Here is a 19,262-nt window from a genome sequence, read left to right as displayed (position 1 = left end):
TCATGTCAGATGCTGTTTATTGTTAGTTATTTGGGGTGAAAATAAACACAGAAGAGGCTCCTTGGATGGAACCGGAAAACATTGTTTCGCCATGAAGTGGAGACTGGGGTGATTAAAAGCAGGGTCTCTTTAAAATGCTCTGGTGATTATTAGTTCAAATGGGAGTTTGAGGGCACCCATCCTGTATCTTGTCTTTCAGTGAAGCATCCATGTACTGTAGAAATAATAACATCTAGAGGGTTGTATTCACAGTATGTCTGTAGGAATGGCAGGTTGAGCCCATATGGTACCAGAGATGAAAAGAGGCATCCAATGCCTTTTACGGGATGAGTCCACTAAGCAAACATTCACACACATGCATGCACACAGGCATGAACCACGCACACACACCGTCCTGAAGTGAAGATTCCTCAGTCATCCAACACACTCTCATGACAATACAAATATTAAGCTGGTAAAGCAGTCCATTTTGAAAGACCAATAAAATGTGATAATTAAAAAAATATTGAGTAAAGAAAAGCTGCTTCTCCTCAGTCCTTGGCGGCCGGTAAATACATTCAGAATAATTCAGGTTCCATCAATGCATCATTTGAGACCAGATGTGTCAGGTTCATTGTGGGGGTCCTCCTGCTGGCTCTACCAACAGGTCTATCCAGTCAACGGGCCAAGCCGTCTGCTCTAAATGGCCGTGTCGGTGAAGTCACACCTCGTGAACCCTTTCTGTAAAACACAAGGGAGAAGGCCACTTAGATAGAGCAGTCTGTTTTTAGAAAGGGTAAATAGTAGGCCCAGGACGATACTAGTATCACAATATTTTTGTTCCATGGCAAAAATGAAAACACGAAGCAGATCAAACACTTTGCTCCTTTAAAAACCTGCTGTCTGTGAAATAGTGTTGTGCTATAGCTTGGAAAATCAATACATGTGACTGGATGACAACATAATGATGTTTGTTTCCAACATTAGGGCTAAAGAAGTTAAATCCACTTGTTTCCTTGCCACGATACTAAATAGTATGAAATAAATCTAATCCAATTGTATTTGTCCCATGCGCCGAATACAACAGGTGTAGACTTTACAGTGAAATGCTTACTTACGAGCCCTTCCCCAACAATGCAGAGTTAAAAAGTACGAAAAGGCCAGTGGAGGCTGCTGAGGGGAGGACTGCTATTAATAATGGCTGGAATGGAGTCAATGGAATGGTGTCAAACACATCAAACATGGTTTCCATATGGTTGATACCATTCCATTGGATCCATTTCAACCATTATAATGAGCCATCCTCCCCTCAGCAGCTTCCACTGATGTAGGTAGGGGTAAAAGTGAATAAATAAATAAAAGGTGTCAATGTAAATAATCCAGGTAGCCAGTATATTAACTGTTCAGCAATCTTATGGTTTGGGGGTAGAAGATGTTCAGGCGCCTTTTGGTCCCAGACACTCTTGTACCACTTGCTATGAGGTAGAGAGAACAGTCTATGACAATTTTTAACGATTCTGGTATCGTCCCAAACAGTGTTTACAAGTGTCAACTGAAGATAGTTTTTTTTCTCTGTGCAAAATATCAGACAGCCATTATCTTGCAAGAGACAATCAATTGCTGCTCCCAGCATTCCACTGCCAGATTCCAAACATACAATTTAACTGACCATCCAAGGAAACAAGGGTTTAGACACTGCACTACAAACTCAAGTAGCACTATAGTACAAATGAGAGGACTGTCCAGCTGCCAACCACCAAGCCAAGGTGTTTTACTGGTCCTGTTCAATAAACCCCAAAACAACTTAAGCAAAGAAAACCATGATATAAAAGCTAGTCTAAATATATAACTGATAACAGATATCTAGATTGTATAAACTTGAACTGATAACTGTAGTACCTGCACAGAATGAGGATTCCTAAGGGCCAAAAGACAAATTTACTTCCATTAAAATGTAATAATTAACAGCTTTAGTGAAAATATGTGCCAAAGAACTATGGGGGATACCAGTGGATCCAGGGGAGGGGAGAATGCTGAGAACTAAAAAAAAAGAAGAATAAAAAAAGTTAGACTAACCATTAGAGGCCATAAAGAAAATAAAGAACCAGAGGGCCATGCACAATGGAAGAGGCCAAACAACCCCCCCCACCCTGTTCCTGCTCTCCAATCCCATCTAGCACCATGTCTATGTTAAATGGTGTTAGCCTCACCTGTTTATAATCTTTATGCAGCTTGTTGTACTGGAACATGTTGAAGAGTACCGTGGAAGCAGCCTTGGCAGCCTTCAGCTTCCCTGAGCTATAGTAGGAGAAAAACAACAGGAGCCAGACAGGAAATTGGAAATAAAAAGCAGACACAATGAATAACAAAAACCAAGAACACTGAGAGACAAGATTCACTAACCTGCTATTGTGGGAAGACTTGATTGCAATAAGTTTGGGGAGTCCATCAAAGAAGGTGATGTCTCTCGCTGCTAGTGAGCTGCCTGCAACCAGGTTGTTGAGGATCCCACAGATGTTGACCACCACTTCACCTGAGGGTTCCTTCTGGTGGCCATCACTGGGGAGCTTGGTCACCAGAACGTTCACTACCTTCGTAGCTGGAGGTCAGATGGGTGAGATGTAGCCATTCTTTAAAGTCTCCTTATAAGGGGAATTACTGTGATTAATATGAATGGAATGGATGGATACAAGGTTGTGGGCAGGAGAGACAGAGGTAGAAATTAACAGTGTGGGGTACTGGGGGTTGAGTCTCACCCATGTCGTTCTTGTTTTTGCTGTGTCGGGACAGGTTCCTCAGGAGGCCAGTGAGGGAACACATCTCCTGGTCGCTTTGTGTCTGCAGGAGGTCCAGCACCACAGGCAGCATCCGCTCCTGCTCTAAAGCCACCCAACTCAGCACTGACGCCCACTGATACACAAGGAGGAAGGGGAATTCAACACTAGTGTTGAGTACATTTTCAGTTGAACTGTAAATCTGAATGAAGCATAAGTAGCCTGTCATGGTGAAAGTGATGGCTAGGTCAGCCAGTGGGGGAGAGGAGGGGTGGGACTTACCCTGGTCTCTCCGGCTGTGATGTTCTGCAGGGTCCCTGCTGCAGCCTCTCGTGTTGCCGTGTTGGTCTCATAGTGCTGAAGCACGCGGTTATACAGCCCCACCACCTGGGGGTGCCACAGCCACTCCGCCCCCTTCGGCTGCTTAGCCACCTCTGAGGTGGACAGTTCCTGGTTCCGTCGCTATAGAGATCAGGGGGAGAGATTCATTACAGAAAAAACATATCATGGTTCCATATCCATCAGGATTGCATGATGACATACTGTACATGTTTCAGTGTCTTGATGTTTAGCCGTAACTTGATATTTCCTTTGGGTTTGCCTTGTGTAAATGACACCTACCTCCTTTGCCTTCTTGCTCTGTGGGGTGAAACAGCCAATGGACTCAGTCCCAGTAGTGGCTCTGGCCCACGTAGGCCCCTCCAGTCGCAGTTGGGTTGAGGGAGGTATCTCACTGTACAGCTGATAAGACAGATTCCTCAGGACACACACTGCATTCTCTACACCCTGCAGGCACATACAAAGATGGAGGGGGGGAGAGAAGGAGGGAGCGAGAAAAAGAGAGCGAGAGGGTGAGATAGAAATACTGGTGGCCATTGTGTCTCTCAGAGCAGCCTGCATTACATAAGGCATAGCAGATAGGCCACAGCATGACCAGTCTGGCTGTCTGGTAGATAATACAAACAGTACCACTAATGATGAACTGTACAGATACTTTGATTGGCTCTCACTCTACCCCAGCTGAACCAATGAGTTGCTGAAGCCTATCGTATTTAAGATCAAATCAAATGAGATATTAAATCAGGGAAAAGGGTTTGACCTGAAAGAACATGCCCAGAAATATAATCAAGTTGTGAAACAAACAATGTGACATAGGTAGAGCAGTTGAGGTGTACTTTGTCCTCTGATTTCTCATCCTGAAGGGAGTTCTGGATGTAGGCCACCAGCGAGTCCACCAGCCCTCGCATGTCTCTCATCTGCTGCCTCGTCCTCTCATTCACTGAGCTCAGGTTCCTGAACAGAGGAAGAGAGTACAGAGAAGTTGTATACAGTACATGTATCAGTCCGTGTACAGTGTGTATGTATACAACATGTAGGCAGATATGTATAGCTACCTCAGGCAGCCTGTGGTGTTGTAGAAGATGTCTGCTTCAGATGGACTCTGACGGATCAGCTCTGAATCTCTACCACTGCACAGAGGCACCAGCACCCTCTCTGTGAGCTCACTCAATGTCTCTCTGGCCAACTTCTCCTTCAGACTGTCCTTAGAGGACATGTTCCACAGAATACCTGCAGGGCAGAGGAGAGAGAGGGACTATTGAACCACTCCGTCGCATACACTAAAACGGCCTCTATGACCAGGATAGAGTGTGTGCTGATTACCTGACATCCAAATGATTTAACTTCAATAGGTCTAAATAATCACTATTAACACAGTGGGATTCATGTCATATGATGCCAAAGTAAACCCTTGGGAGCCTATTTTCTATGTGGCCAATAAATAATATCTGATGTATCAATATCAAATGTATTGTTATTTTGTCACATGCGCCAAATACAACAGTGAAATGCTTTACTTAGAAGCTCTTAACCAACAATACAGTTTTAAGAAAATAAAAGTGTTAGGACAGTATTTACTAAAATAAACTTGAAATAAAAAATTAATAATTTAAATAAAAAATAAGACAAATTGAGAAAATAACAAATAATTAAGGAGCAACAAAAAAGTAACAGTAGCAAGGCTATATACAGGGGGTACCGGTCCAGAGTCAATCTGCGGGGGCAGCGGTTAGTCGAGGTAATTGAGGTAATATGTACATGTAGATAGAGGTAAAGTGACTATGCATGGATAATAAACAGAAAGCATCAGTGTAAAAATGAAGGGGGGGGGACAATGCTAATAGTCCGGGTAGCCATTTGATTAGCTGTTCAGGAGTCTAATGGCTTGGGGGCAGAAGCTGTTAGAAGCCTTTTGGACCTTCTACGGATCTGTAATGGGAAATATTCTTTCTAAAAAGAAACGTCCTCTCACTGTCAACTGCTTTTATTTTCAGCAAACTCAACATGTGTAAATATTTGTATCAACATAACAAGATTCAACAACTGAGACATGAACTGAACAAGTTCCACAGACATGTGACTAACAACAATTGAATAATGTGTCCCTGAACAAAGGGGTGGGGGGGTGGTGGGGGGGTCAAAATCAAAAGTAACAGTCAGTATCTGGTGCGGTCGCCAGCTGCATTAAGTACTGCAGTGCATCTCCTCCTAATGGACTGCACCAGATTTGCAAGTTCTTGCTGTGAGATGTTACCCCACTCTTCCACCAAGGTATCTGCAAGTTCCCGGACATTTCTGGGGGGAATGGCCCTAGGCCCTCACCCTCCAGTCCAACAGGTCCCTGACGTGCTCAATGGGACAACCATCACCCCTGGTGAGACAAAACCGTGACTCGTCAGTGAAAAGCACTTTTTCCAGTCCTGTCTGGTCCAGCGACGGTGGGTTTGTGCCCATAGACGACGTTGCTGCTGGTGATGTCTGGTGAGGACCTGCCCTACAAGCCCTCAGTCCAGCCTCTCTCAGTCTATTGCGGACAGTCTGAGCACTGATGGGGGGATTGTGCGTTCCTGGTGTAACTCGGGCAGTTGTTGCCATCCTGTACCTGTCCCGCAGGTGTGATGTTCAGATGTAACAACACCTGCACAGGATCGGTACATGTGGTCTGCCACTGTGAGGACGATCAGCTGTCCGTCCTGACTCCCTGTAGCGCTGTCTTAGGCGTCTCACAGTACGGACATTGCAATTTATTGCCCTGGCCACATCTGCAGTCCTCATGCCTCCTTGCAGCATGCCTAAGGCATGCTCACGTAGATGAGCAGGGACCCTAGGCATCTTTCTTTTGGTGTTTTTCCCTTTTTGCCAGAGCGGAAGATCCCAATCACGTTCTGCTTGTGTGTTTCTTTACCTCTACTTTACTCACCAGTTTTTGTGGTCACACACCCTTCACATTTCTCACTGTCAGTCTTGAATTATGATTATTTTACAGGTGAAGTTTGCATGTGAAATGCATTACATTTACATTACATTTAAGTCATTTAGCAGACGCTCTTATCCAGAGCGACTTACAAATTGGTGCGTTCACCTTAAGACATCCAGTGGAACAGCCACTTTACAATAGTGCATCTAAATCTTTTAAGGGGGGGGTGAGAAGGATTACTTTATCCTATCCTAGGTATTCCTGAAAGAGGTGGGGTTTCAGGTGTCTCCGGAAGGTGGTGATTGACTCCGCTGTCCTGGCGTCGTGAGGGAGTTTGTTCCACCATTGGGGGGCCAGAGCAGCGAACAGTTTTGACTGGGCTGCGCGGGAACTGTACTTCCTCAGTGGTAGGGAGGCGAGCAGGCCAGAGGTGGATGAACGCAGTGCCCTTGTTTGGGTGTAGGGCCTGATCAGAGCCTGGAGGTACTGAGGTGCCGTTCCCCTCACAGCTCCGTAGGCAAGCACCATGGTCTTGTAGCGGATGCGAGCTTCAACTGGAAGCCAGTGGAAAGAGCGGAGGAGCGGGGTGACGTGAGAGAACTTGGGAAGGTTGAACACCAGACGGGCTGCGGCGTTCTGGATGAGTTGTAGGGGTTTAATGGCACAGGCAGGGAGCCCAGCCAACAGCGAGTTGCAGTAATCCAGACGGGAGATGACAAGTGCCTGGATTAGGACCTGCGCTGCTTCCTGTGTGAGGCAGGGTCGTACTCTGCGGATGTTGTAGAGCATGAACCTACAAGAACGGGCCACCGCCTTGATGTTAGTTGAGAACGACAGGGTGTTGTCCAGGATCACGCCAAGGTTCTTAGCGCTCTGGGAGGAGGACACAATGGAGTTGTCAACCGTGATGGCGAGATCATGGAATGGGCAGTCCTTCCCGGGAGGAAGAGCAGCTCCGTCTTGCCGAGGTTCAGCTTGAGGTGGTGATCCGTCATCCACACTGATATGTCTGCCAGACATGCAGAGATGCGATTCGCCACCTGGTCATCAGAAGGGGGAAAGGAGAAGATTAATTGTGTGTCGTCTGCATAGCAATGATAGGAGAGACCATGTGAGGTTATGACAGAGCCAAGTGACTTGGTGTATAGCGAGAATAGGAGAGGGCCTAGAACAGAGCACTGGGGACGCCAGTGGTGAGAGCGCGTGGTGAGGAGACAGATTCTCGCCACGCCACCTGGTAGGAGCGACCTGTCAGGTAGGACGCAATCCAAGCGTGGGCCGCGCCGGAGATGCCCAACTCGGAGAGGGTGGAGAGGAGGATCTGATGGTTCACAGTATCGAAGGCAGCCGATAGGTCTAGAAGGATGAGAGCAGAGGAGAGGGAGTTAGCTTTAGCAGTGCGGAGGGCCTCCGTGATACAGAGAAGAGCAGTCTCAGTTGAATGACTAGTCTTGAAACCTGACTGATTTGGATCAAGAAGGTCATTCTGAGAGAGATAGCGGGAGAGCTGGCCAAGGACGGCACGTTCAAGAGTTTTGGAGAGAAAAGAAAGAAGGGATACTGGTCTGTAGTTGTTGACATCGGAGGGATCGAGTGTAGGTTTTTTCAGAAGGGGTGCAACTCTCGCTCTCTTGAAGACAGAAGGGACGTAGCCAGCGGTCAGGGATGAGTTGATGAGCGAGGTGAGGTAAGGGAGAAGGTCTCCGGAAATGGTCTGGAGAAGAGAGGAGGGAATAGGGTCAAGCGGGCAGGTTGTTGGGCAGCCGGCCGTCACAAGACGCGAGATTTCATCTGGAGAGAGAGGGGAGAAAGAGGTCAGAGCACAGGGTAGGGCAGTGTGAGCAGAACCAGCGGTGTCGTTTGACTTAGCAAACGAGGATCGGATGTCGTCGACCTTCTTTTCAAAATGGTTGACGAAGTCATCTGCAGAGAGGGAGGAGGGGGGGGGGGGGGAGGATTCAGGAGGGAGGAGAAGGTGGCAAAGAGCTTCCTAGGGTTAGAGGCAGATGCTTGGAATTTAGAGTGGTAGAAAGTGGCTTTAGCAGCAGAGACAGAAGAGGAAAATGTAGAGAGGAGGGAGTGAAAGGATGCCAGGTCCGCAGGGAGGCGAGTTTTCCTCCATTTCCGCTCGGAAATGCCATGCAGCGTCTGCATGCCAACCATTTGATCTCAATCCAATTCATGGGGATATGCATATATATCTTCTTTAAACAGTGAAGTAATCTACACTGTTGGTTTCAATTATATACAGTTAGCAAAAACTTTAGCAGATGGTGTTAACAAACTGTAGCTTACCTGTGTTTAGTTATCATCAAAGCACATATTTTGCCTAGTGGTGCGCATTGCTGAGTTTTGGTCACTGTCACGCCCTGATCTGTTTCACCTGTCCTTGTGATTGTCTCCACCCCCTCCAGGTGTCACTTATTTTCCCTGGTGTATTTATCCCTGTGTTTCCTGCCTTTGCCTGTTTTTTCTGGACTCCATTCCCGCCTGCCTGACCTTGGCTACCCCTTTTGGATTGTTAATAAACATCTTGGACTCTAACCTTCTGCCTCCTGTGTCTGCATTTGGGTCTCGTCTTGTGCCCTTATAGCCACATGAGAGAAAAATGCAAACATTTGCACAATCATCCTAAAATCTCATATAAATGTTTTTTTTACAGTAACGTTATAATATGCTATTATATTCAGTTATGTAGAATACTATAATTATGTGATGTTGCAGAAATTGATTCAGCCTTGATCTAACTTTATTAAACAAGCACCATTCCTGAGAGTAGTCTGTTCCCTGGGCAGCCAAAAACAAACATACATGACTATTTCTGCAAGCACAAAACTCTCTCAACTTAACTTCCTGCTGATGGGGCATCAACTGGCTTTTCATTGTATCCAAAGTGGTTGGGTAGGTTAAACCCGTAGAATATTCACACAGCAAGCAGTTTGTATTGGTATTTATTGCTGCCAAAGCAGCAGCTACTCTTCCTGATGTCGAGCAAAATTAAGGCAGTTTATACAATTTTAAAAACATTACAATACATTCACAGATTTCACAACACACTGTGTGTCCTCAGGCCCCTACTCCACCACATATCTACAGTACTAAATCCATGTGTATGTATCGTGTGTGTGTGTGTGTGTGTGCGCGTGCGCGTGCCGTGTCTTTATTAAAAATTGAAAAAAGCAAGGGGCCTAAACAGCTACCTTCGGGAATTCCTGATTCTAACTGGATTATATTTGAGTGGCATCCATTAAAGAACACCCTCTGTGTTCTGTTAGACAAGTAACTATTTATCCACATTATAGCAGGGGGTGTAAAGCCATAACACATATGTTTTTCCAGCAGCAGACTATGATCAATAATGTCAAAAGCTGCATTGAAGTCTAACAAGACAGCCCCCACAATCATTTTATCATCAATTTCTCTCAGCCAATCATCAGTCATTTGTGTAAGTGCTATGCTTGTTGAGTGTCCTTCCCTATAAGCATGCTGAAATTATGTAGTCAATTTATTTACTGTGAAATTGCATTGTATCTGGTCATTGTATCTGGCTATTTGAGCCAGTAAAGGGGGCTTTACTATTCTTGGGTAGCGGAATGACTTTAGCTTCCCTCCAGGCCTGAGGGCACATGCTCTCTAGTAGACTTAAATTGAAGATGTGGCAAATAGGAGTGGCAATATTGTCTGCTATTATCCTCAGTAATTTTCCATCTAGATTGTCAGACCCCGGTGGCTTGTCATTGTTGATAGACAACTATCATTTTTTCACCTCTTCCACACTGACTTTACGGAATTCAAAAGTACAATTCCTGTCTTTCATAATTTGGTCTGATATACTTGGATATGTAGTGTCAGCGTTTGTTGCTGGCATGTCATCCCTAAGTTTGCTTATCTTGCCAATGAAAAAGTCATTAAAGTAGTTTGCAATATCAGTGGGCTTTGTGATCAATGAGCCATCTGATTCAATAAATGTTATTTGTCTGGACTTCTCAAAGCTGTAGAAGTAAACAGAAAATAAAACATTCACACAGTATCAATGTTATTCATAAAACTGATAGGATATTGATATTGGTTAGAAAAAAGCAAATGATATTGATATAGATTTTCCATATCGGTGTCCATCACTACTAAAAATATATTCCATTTGGGATTTTAACTTTATTAACTTTATGCTGGACTCTAATTGAAAGAAAGTGTTTATTTGAATCTCTGATTGGGGACATGTCACTTTGACTGTTTTGCTTTTCTTGCTCTCATACTGACACAGTATTTCCTTGAACTTTAAAATTGTAACTTAGTTTGAGATCCAAGCTGATTGTTAAAGTATATAGATGATCTTACCAGTGATGTTCTTGTGAAGCTCCTCATCTGGTTCGTTTAGGACACTGATGAGCTTAGTTATTCCCTCGGCCTCAATGAGGGCCGCCTTGTTGTCCATGTTCTCATAGATGAGGTTGCGTGTAGCGCCTGTAGCGTAGCACTGGACCTCCTGGCTGTCACTGCTGAAGAGATGCACCAGGGCTGTGACACCCTTCAGCAGACGCACCTGTAGACAGGGTAGGCCAGTCTATATGACTATCAGGCTGACTTACTAAGCCATAACAAGACAATAAATTATATATTACAATGGATTTTTGATAAGAGCATGGAGATCTCAGTTTAGTTTAAACAGTAGGGCTGTTTAAATTTTGGGCAATGAAGTATGTTACTGTAAATGGCTATTATTATTGAGAAGGATCTGTTACCTGGTTCTTGGCATCACTGCTATGGTAACATTGGTGCTGGATGTAGGCTGCTCCCAGCACCTGCATGGCTGTGTCGGACATGAAGAGATAGTTGACCGCGGTGGGCATGTCTAAGCTGTGCATTCTATCCACAAACACCAGGGAGGAAAAGGAGAGTGAGGTTAATCAGAAACCTATAACAGTTATGTAAGAAGAACAGAATGTCCCTAGGGCTAAGTTGGTCCGTCTGATATTTCAAGAGATTTGAACAGTCCATGCATCTCTCACCCTCCGAGTTTCTCATTGCTGTCAGCTGAATCGCTGCCTCCATCAGGCACGTCCATGCCTTTCTCCACACTCTTCATGCTGTGAAAGGAGGCCAGTCGGGGCAGGGAGGTCTGGTACTGACCCCAGCCTCCGCACACACTGCCACTGCCCCCACCAGACACCTGCTGCCACTGTTGCAGTCCAGACGCTGAGCTCAATTGTTGCAGCTGCTGTTGTCTGTTGTTGATGTGACTAATGGTACGGAGGGCGGGGCCTCTGTAGAAGTGCTGGTAAACTAGCTCCGCCTCTCTCCACCCACCGCTACCACCTCCCGCCAGGGTTCCACTGAGGGTGCGCCTCATAGTTGCTGGTGCAGGTATACCTCCACCATGATAGGAGTGGAACTCTATTGCCATGCCATCCCGGGCCACCCAGCTGGCCACTGGGTTGGGCTGCTGGTGGGGCAGGGTGAGCAGGCCTCCCACACCTTGGACCACCGCCTCTTGGTCAGCCTGACAAACTGATCTGGACCTGGCGGTCCTTGTCCGGCTGGTCTGGTAGCCACCCAGCTGGATGTCGTCATGGTGGAGGTAGCCAGTGTTGACTGGAGGCTGGCTGATTCTATAACTGGGTCCTAACTCCACCGCTGAGCGAGACGAGTACCCACCTCCCAAGTACTGCTGGGATACCGGGGGCATCTAGAGGACATACAGAGAGAACACTGTTACACTTAACTATCTACACTATAAAAATCCCCAAAAAGCAAACATTGGCCAAACTGTATTGTTTAAAAATGAGGTCATGGTTAAGATGTTTTTAGACTCTTTGGGCAGGAAAATCCTGTCCAGAGATTTTTGTTCCTGTGTCTCATCTAAACATAGTTATGGTAGGATCCTGTGAAATACTGCATGTATGTGCTGTGAGGGTGCAGCTGTGAAGTGTGTCACTGTGGTAGGACTGTGGAGTTTATTTTTTTAACACATCTCTCCTGGTTTAGATAAGGGACAAAGGTGGCATGGCAATCAGCTAGAAAAATAGGACTTTGGGGCTGTTGGATTAGGGTTTATCATGAAGGCAAAAATAAACACAACTGAACATTAGAAAATATGAAGTCCTACCGTACTCACCTTCATGGTCCTGCTCCCTGTGTTATACACCATTGACTTAGAGCTGAATCCGGGGTTGTACGTGTTAAATCTCATTGTGCCACCATGGTCTACATGTGGATAGAGAAATAGTTTGTCTTAGACAGAGAATGCAACCACAACATTCTCCTGAGATTACAACTTTGTAATTAGTCTAATTACATATTAATGAAGTTATAACGTGTCTTGTTCTTGTTACCACAAAGTGTGACCAATGATGACTGATTAGCTTCTTGCCACTTTCTTTGCTATTTGGACTCATGTTTACTATGTTTATGCATGAAAAACAACAACAATATCAGCCTCAGCTGTACACCAAGACAAGCAGCAAACATGTAGAAATGTAAACACACACCCAGGGAGATATTGCACAATACCTCATGTTTTAGAGGGGATTAGCCTAAAACTGGAGCTGCACTGTACTGAGATATAGAAACATTGAGGGAAGAAACAAGATAATGTTGGACTAAGCAAGCAGGGTAGTATACCTTTGGGAGACTCTTTGTTTTGTGAGAGAGAGTGCATAACAGGACATAAAAATCTAATTTTCTTACTGTGTAAACAAGCACTGTATGTTTTGACTGTATAACCATGGCAACAGTGTGATAATATGATGTTGTAAGTCATTTGAGACCGTATTATCTATCTACAGTATTATCTATAGCCCCCTGTTGAGTTTGAATAGGAGTTGCCATAACATAAGCTTTTGTCAAATAAACTATGCATTATATTCCCAATATCCCCTCCATTATGAGTTTTACTTACACACACACATACACGAATATGTCAATTGTTGGGAATGTACTTGACTGCTGAGTGGAATAGGCCTACTATCACTGTATGTTTTCAATCAAAAAAACTTTCTTAATTAGTTTATAACAGCACTATAATTAACAGTATAGTTTTCCCAACCCAAGTTGTTTGCCTTCTCATTGCAAAACACAGGCAGCTGACTGATTTATGTGTTGGTTTCACATAGTTATTTTTGAGATGCCATCTGACCACAATATCCAACCCAACCCACTCAACCCTGTCCTGTAAAGAAAATAATGTCATAAAGTGTCAACTATCCGAAATTGACATGCTCAAAACATTGCCCACTAAACTAGCTACCTGAGGATATCATTCTAGTGTTAAAAAAATAAACATTCTCCAACTGTGTGACCATTAATATTGGGCATGAAATAATCTTTAAAAGTGTTAAATCAGTCAGCACAAGGATTAAAACCTCAGAGACTAAATACTACCCTTTTCTTCAATAATTAGCTGAATTGATCCTCTGTCACTTATGAGCCATGTGACTGTTACTTGTTCATACTGTATAGGCATCAAACTTCTGCTAAAATCTAAAGCCTCGGGTGCCATAGCCTTGTAAGATGTGAATGACAAACCCATGAAAAGAAATGTGTCACTCACATGATATGGTTCATTGCCACATGCAGTGATATTTCCTGGCTGTGACTAAATGTTTTATTCACTGCTTTAGCACACTCTGCAAACCTGGATGTTCTAGCCGTGTCTGAATCCTGGCTTAGGAAGACCACCAAAAATTCTGAAATCTCCATTCCGAACTACAATATTTTCAGACAAGATAGAACAGCCAAAGGGGGCGGTGTTGCAATCTACTGCAGAGATAGCCTGCAGAGTTCTGTCCTACAGAGTTCTGTCCTACTAACCAGGTCTGTACCCAAACCCCAAAGCCGTAAACACGGGCACCCTCATAGATATCATCCTAACCAACTTGCCCTCTAAATACACCTCTGCTGATTTCAACCAAGATCTCAGCAATCACTGCCTCATTGCCTGCATCCGTAATGGGTCAGCGGTCAAACAACCTCCACTCATCACTGTCAAACGCTCCCTGAAACACTTCAGCGAGCAGGCCTTTCTTATCAACCTGGCAGGGGTATCCTGGAAGGACATTGACCTCATCCTGTCAGTAGAGGATGCCTGGTTATTTTTTTAAATGCCTTCCTCACCATCTTAAATAAGCATGCCCCTTTCAAGAAATGTAGAACCAGGAACAGATATAGCCCCTGGTTCTCTCCAGACCTGACTGCCCTTAACATACACAAAAACATCCTATGGCGTTCTGCATTAGCATCGAACAGCCCCTGTGATATGCAACTTTTCAGAGAAGCTAGAAACCAATTCACACAGGCAGTTAGAAAAGCCAAGGCTAGCTTTTTCAAGCAGAAATTTGCTTCCTGCAACACAAACTCAAAAGATCTGGGACACTGTAAAGTCCATGGAGAATAAGAACACATCCTCCCAGCTGCCCACTGCACTGAGGATAGGAAACACTGTCACCACCGATAAATCCACTATAATTGAGAATTTCAATAAGCATTTTTCTACGGCTGGCCATGCTTTCCACCTGGCTACCCCTACCCCGGTCAACAGCACTGCACCCCCCACAGCAACTCGCCCAAGTCTTCCCCATTTCTCCTTCTCCCAAATCCAGTCAGCTGATGTTCTGAAAGAGCTGCAAAATCTGGACGGGCTAGACAATCTGGACCCTTTCTTGCTAAAAATTATCTGCCAAATTTGTTGCAACCCCTATTACTAGCCTGTTCAACCTCTCTTTCGTGTCGTCTGAGATTCCCAAAGATTGGAAAGCAGCTGTGGTCATCCCCCTCTTCAAAGGGGGGGACACTCTTGACCCAAACTGCTACAAACCTATATCTATCCTACCCTGCCTTTCTAAGGTCTTCGAAAGCCAAGTCAACAAACAGATTACCGACCATTTCGAATTCCACCATACCTTCTCCGCTATGCAATCTGGTTTCAGAGCTGGTCATGGGTGCACCTCAGCCACACGCTCAAGGTCCTAAACGACATCTTAACCGCCATTGATAAGAAACAATACTGTGCAGCCGTATTCATTGACCTGGCCAAGGCTTTCAACTCTGTCAATCACCACATCCTCATTGGCAGACTCGATAGCCTTGGTTTCTCAAATGATTGCCTCGTCTGTTTCACCAACTATTTCTCTGATAGAGTTCAGTGTGTCAAATCGGAGGGCCTGTTGTCCGGGCCTCTGGCAGTTTCTATGGGGGTACCACAGGGTTCAATTCTTGGACGACTCTCTTCTTTGTATACATCAATGATGTCGCTCTTGCTGCTGGTGAGTCTCTGATCCACCTCTACGCAGATGACACCATTCTGTATACTTCTGGCCCTTCTTTGGACTCTGTGTTAACAACCCTCCAGACAAGCTTCAATGCCATACAACTCTCCTTCCGTGGCCTCCAATTGCTCTTAAATACAAGTAAAACTAAATGCATGCTCTTCAACCGATCGCTGCCTGCACCTGCCCGCCCGTCCAACATCACTACTCTGGATGGTTCTGACTTAGAATATGTGGACAACTACAAATACCTAGTGTCTGGTTAGACTGTAAACTCTCCTTCCAGACTCACATCAAACATCTCCAATCCAAATCTAGAATTGGCTTCCTATTTCGCAAAAAAGCCTCCTTCACTCATGCTGCCAAACATACCCTTGTAAAACTGACCATCCTACCGATCCTCGACTTCGGCGACGTCATTTACAAAACAGCCTCCAATACCCTACTCAATAAATTGGATGCAGTCTATCACAGTGCCATCCGTTTTGTCACCAAAGCACCATATACTACCCACCACTGCGACCTGTACGCTCTCGTTGGCTGGCCCTCGCTAAATACTCGTAGCCAAACCCACTGGCTCCAGGTCATCTTACAAGACCCTGCTAGGTAAAGTCCCCCCTTATCTCACCTCGCTGGTCACCATAGCAGCACCCACCTGTAGCACGCGCTCCAGCAGGTATATCTCTCTGATCACCCCCAAAACCAATTCTTACTTTGGCCGCCTCTCCTTCCAGTTCTCTGCTGCCAATGACTGGAACGAACTTCAAAAATCTCTGAAACTGGAAACACTTATCCCCCTCACTAGCTTTAAGCACCAGCTGTCAGAGCAGCTCACAGATTACTGCACCTGTACATAGCCCATCTATAATTTAGCCCAAGCAACTACCTCTCCCCTACTGTATTTATTTAGCTCCTTTGCACCCCTATTATTTCTATCTCTCCTTTGCACATTCTTCCCCTGCAAATGTACCATTCCAGTTTTTATTTTTTACATTTATTTTTTACTTGCTATATTGTATTTACTTTGCCACCATGGCCTTTTTTGCCTTTACCTCCCTTATCTCACCTCATTTGCACACACTGTATATAGACTTTTCTACTGTATTATTGACAATGTTTGTTTTACTCCATGTGTAACTCTGTGTTGTTGTACCTGTTGAACTACTTTGCTTTATCTTGGCCAGGCCGCAATTGTAAATGAGAACTTGTTCTCAAATTGCCTACCTGGTTAAATAAAGGTGAAATAAATCAAAATGTTATGCTTTTTTCAGAATATCACATCTTCTGTGTAAAAGCATCTGTGTATAAGTAGCTTTTTATATACAGAATTACTGTTTGTGATCTGGCAAGACAGATTGAATGCTTTACTGGTTTGCCATAGCATCTGTTGACACTGACACCATGACTGCAGATGTGAGGACCATTGGTCAGATCACTCAGATGTGTTACCTTGCATGTTATGAAATACCTGCAGGCCTGCATTTTCATGGCATATAGGAGAGAGTAATATAGCCTAGTTGGAGGTGGTCTTACGGGAAACCGCTATACCTTAATATGACTACTCACACCACACTATAAACCCTTAAATAATTCCAAAACCTTTTTAATGAGTATTTGGTCTGGTCTACTTAATTAGCTATGAAACGACAGGACATCATTTGACACCATGTCATCTCCTTCTGAACCAACATTGCATACCTTCTTTGACCCATGCCCAGTTTTAGGTACCTAATGTAGCCGTGGTGATACAAGATACAATAAGACACTCATAAGGCTTACATGTATCATTATCCCTTCAGATAATAAAAATAAAAAAACATAGTCAGATTAAGGGACTCACCATCATAATAGGTTTAAGTATCCTTTGCCAGAGTATTTAAAATATTTTCTGTCTTCTTTCCGTATTCCTTCTACCTACAGTTAGCTCTAGTCCGTCTGTTCTCTTTTAGGGAGGTGGTGGTTTTAGACTAAGGAGTGCTGAGCTCTGAGGGCTCACCCCTGATTTAACCCTTCCCTTATACTCCACGTCCTGGCCCGATTTAGATGAAGATGGGAGTGTGGGATAGTGATGAAGACGGAGAGAAAGATGTGTCAAAGAGGAGAGGCTAGGTTAGAAGTGAAGATGTGAGAACATATTTTAACCAAATGTGTCTAAATGAATCACAAACTGTCAGGGCCCAAAATTGTTATAGTGATATCAATGGGTTTCATGTCAGTGTACTGGTTCTGTTTGGTGAAGATTTTGTATGAATGTGTGGTTGGGTTGGACCAGAGGGTTAAAAGTGTTGACCTTAGCATAGCCTGCACTGTATGTCATTAACTTTCTCTCGTGAACAGGCTGCTGTCATTGATTATGTAGTCAATCAATCAAACAAATGTATTTATAAAGCCCTTCTTACATCAGCTGATGTCTCAAAGTGCTGTACAGAAACCCAGCCTAAAACCCCAAACAGCAAGCAATGCAGGTGTAGAAGCACAGTGGCTAGGAAAAACTGCCTAGAAAGGCCAGAACCTAGGAAGAAACCTAGAGGAACCAGGCTATGAGGGGTGGCCAGTCCGCTTCTGGCTGTGCCGGGTGGAGATTATAACAGAACATAGCCAAGATGTTCAAACCAACAGGGTCAAATAATAATAACAGTGATTGTAGAGAGTGGAACAGGTCAGCACCTCAGGAGTAAATGTCAGTAAATGTCAGTTGGCTTTTCATAGCCAATCATTCAGAGTATCTCTACCACTCATGCTGTCTCTAGAGAGTTGTAAACAGCAGGTCTGGAGACAGGTAGCACGTCTGGTGCAACTTACCATCTTGAGACAAGGCAGAGTATATATAGCCCACGAAGATCTCCGCCACGCCACAAACCCAATTGGGGGCGCCAACCCGGACAGGAAGATCACGTCAGTGACTCAACCCACTCAAGTGACGCACCCCTCCTAGGGACGGCATGGAAGAGCACCAGTAAACCCCTGTAATAGGGTTTGAGGCAGAGAATCCCAGTGGAGAGAGGGCAACCGACCAGGCAGAGACAATAAGGGCGGTTCGTTGCTCCAGTGCCTTTCCGTTCACCTTCACACTCCTGGGCCAGACTACACTCAATCATAGGACCTACTAAAGAGATGAGTCTTCAATAAAGACTTAAAGGTCGAGACCGAGTCTGCGTCTCTCACTTGGATAGGCAGACCATTCCATAAAAATGGAGCCCTGTTGGAGAAAGCCCTGCCTCCAGCTGTTTGCTTAGAAATTCTAGGAACAGTAAGGAGGCCTGTGTCTTGTGACCGTAGCGTACGTGTAGGTATGTCCGGCCGGACCAAATCCGAAAGATAGGTAAGAGCAAGCCCATGTAATGCTTTGTAGGTCAGCAGTGACACCTTGAAATTCAGGCCTTGCCTTAACAGGACGCCAGTGTAGAGAGGCTAGAACTGGAGTAATATGATCACATATTTTGGTTCTAGTCAAGATTCTAGCAGTCGTGTTTAGCACTAACTGAAGTTTATTTAGTGCTTTATCTGGGTAGCAGGAATGTAGTTTAGGTGACCATGCCAAGGCCTGTCAAGGTGATGCAGGAAGGTGGCACCGTAGAGATCCTATAATTCATCATGTGTATCTATGGGTGGCACTGTGTGTCATGAAGTCTTTCTCAGGAACAGATTGCTGTCAATGATTCCCGTTTGACGACCGAACCTGTCAAGACCTGTCATGATCATTGGCAGTTTGCTGACTCAGGTTGGGTGGGTGGTTGCAGGTACACAAACTGAGATCTTGAGAATAACTTTATCTGTTTGGAGGCAGCTCGTGTTTTCCCTTCCGGATGTCTCCAGATATAGGCCTACAAGCTAGTTCAGACTAACACACCCTACCTTTAAACTCACCATTGGCCTGAAATTGAACTGAAATGAACTGAAATGAAATAAATGATTGAATATCATTCTTGTGATTGAAAAGTCCATTGGACAAGATACATTTATATTTCTGTTTGCATTTTTCTATGAATG

General features: G+C 44.7%; 1 protein-coding gene across 1 annotated transcript; it reads right to left on the bottom strand.

Annotated features, from left to right (window-relative positions):
* Window positions 1-17,238, bottom strand: LOC115112556 (plakophilin-3-like). Its single transcript, XM_065011280.1, has 13 exons — window positions 17,113-17,238; window positions 12,125-12,213; window positions 11,019-11,695; window positions 10,752-10,875; window positions 10,348-10,552; window positions 4,148-4,322; window positions 3,929-4,046; window positions 3,375-3,539; window positions 3,036-3,215; window positions 2,736-2,889; window positions 2,383-2,578; window positions 2,190-2,277; window positions 1-720 (listed from the first exon to the last, which is right to left on the bottom strand). The coding sequence occupies exons 2-13, from the start codon at window positions 12,197-12,199 to the stop codon at window positions 679-681; spliced, it is 2,199 nt and encodes a 732-aa protein (XP_064867352.1). The 5' UTR covers window positions 12,200-12,213; window positions 17,113-17,238; the 3' UTR covers window positions 1-678.
* Between the last annotated feature and the right edge of the window lie 2,024 nt (window positions 17,239-19,262).

Source organism: Oncorhynchus nerka, linkage group LG27, assembly GCF_034236695.1.
Source record: "Oncorhynchus nerka isolate Pitt River linkage group LG27, Oner_Uvic_2.0, whole genome shotgun sequence".
Classification (NCBI taxonomy): Eukaryota; Metazoa; Chordata; class Actinopteri; order Salmoniformes; family Salmonidae; genus Oncorhynchus; species Oncorhynchus nerka.
This window is presented reverse-complemented; position numbering and strand designations above follow the sequence as displayed.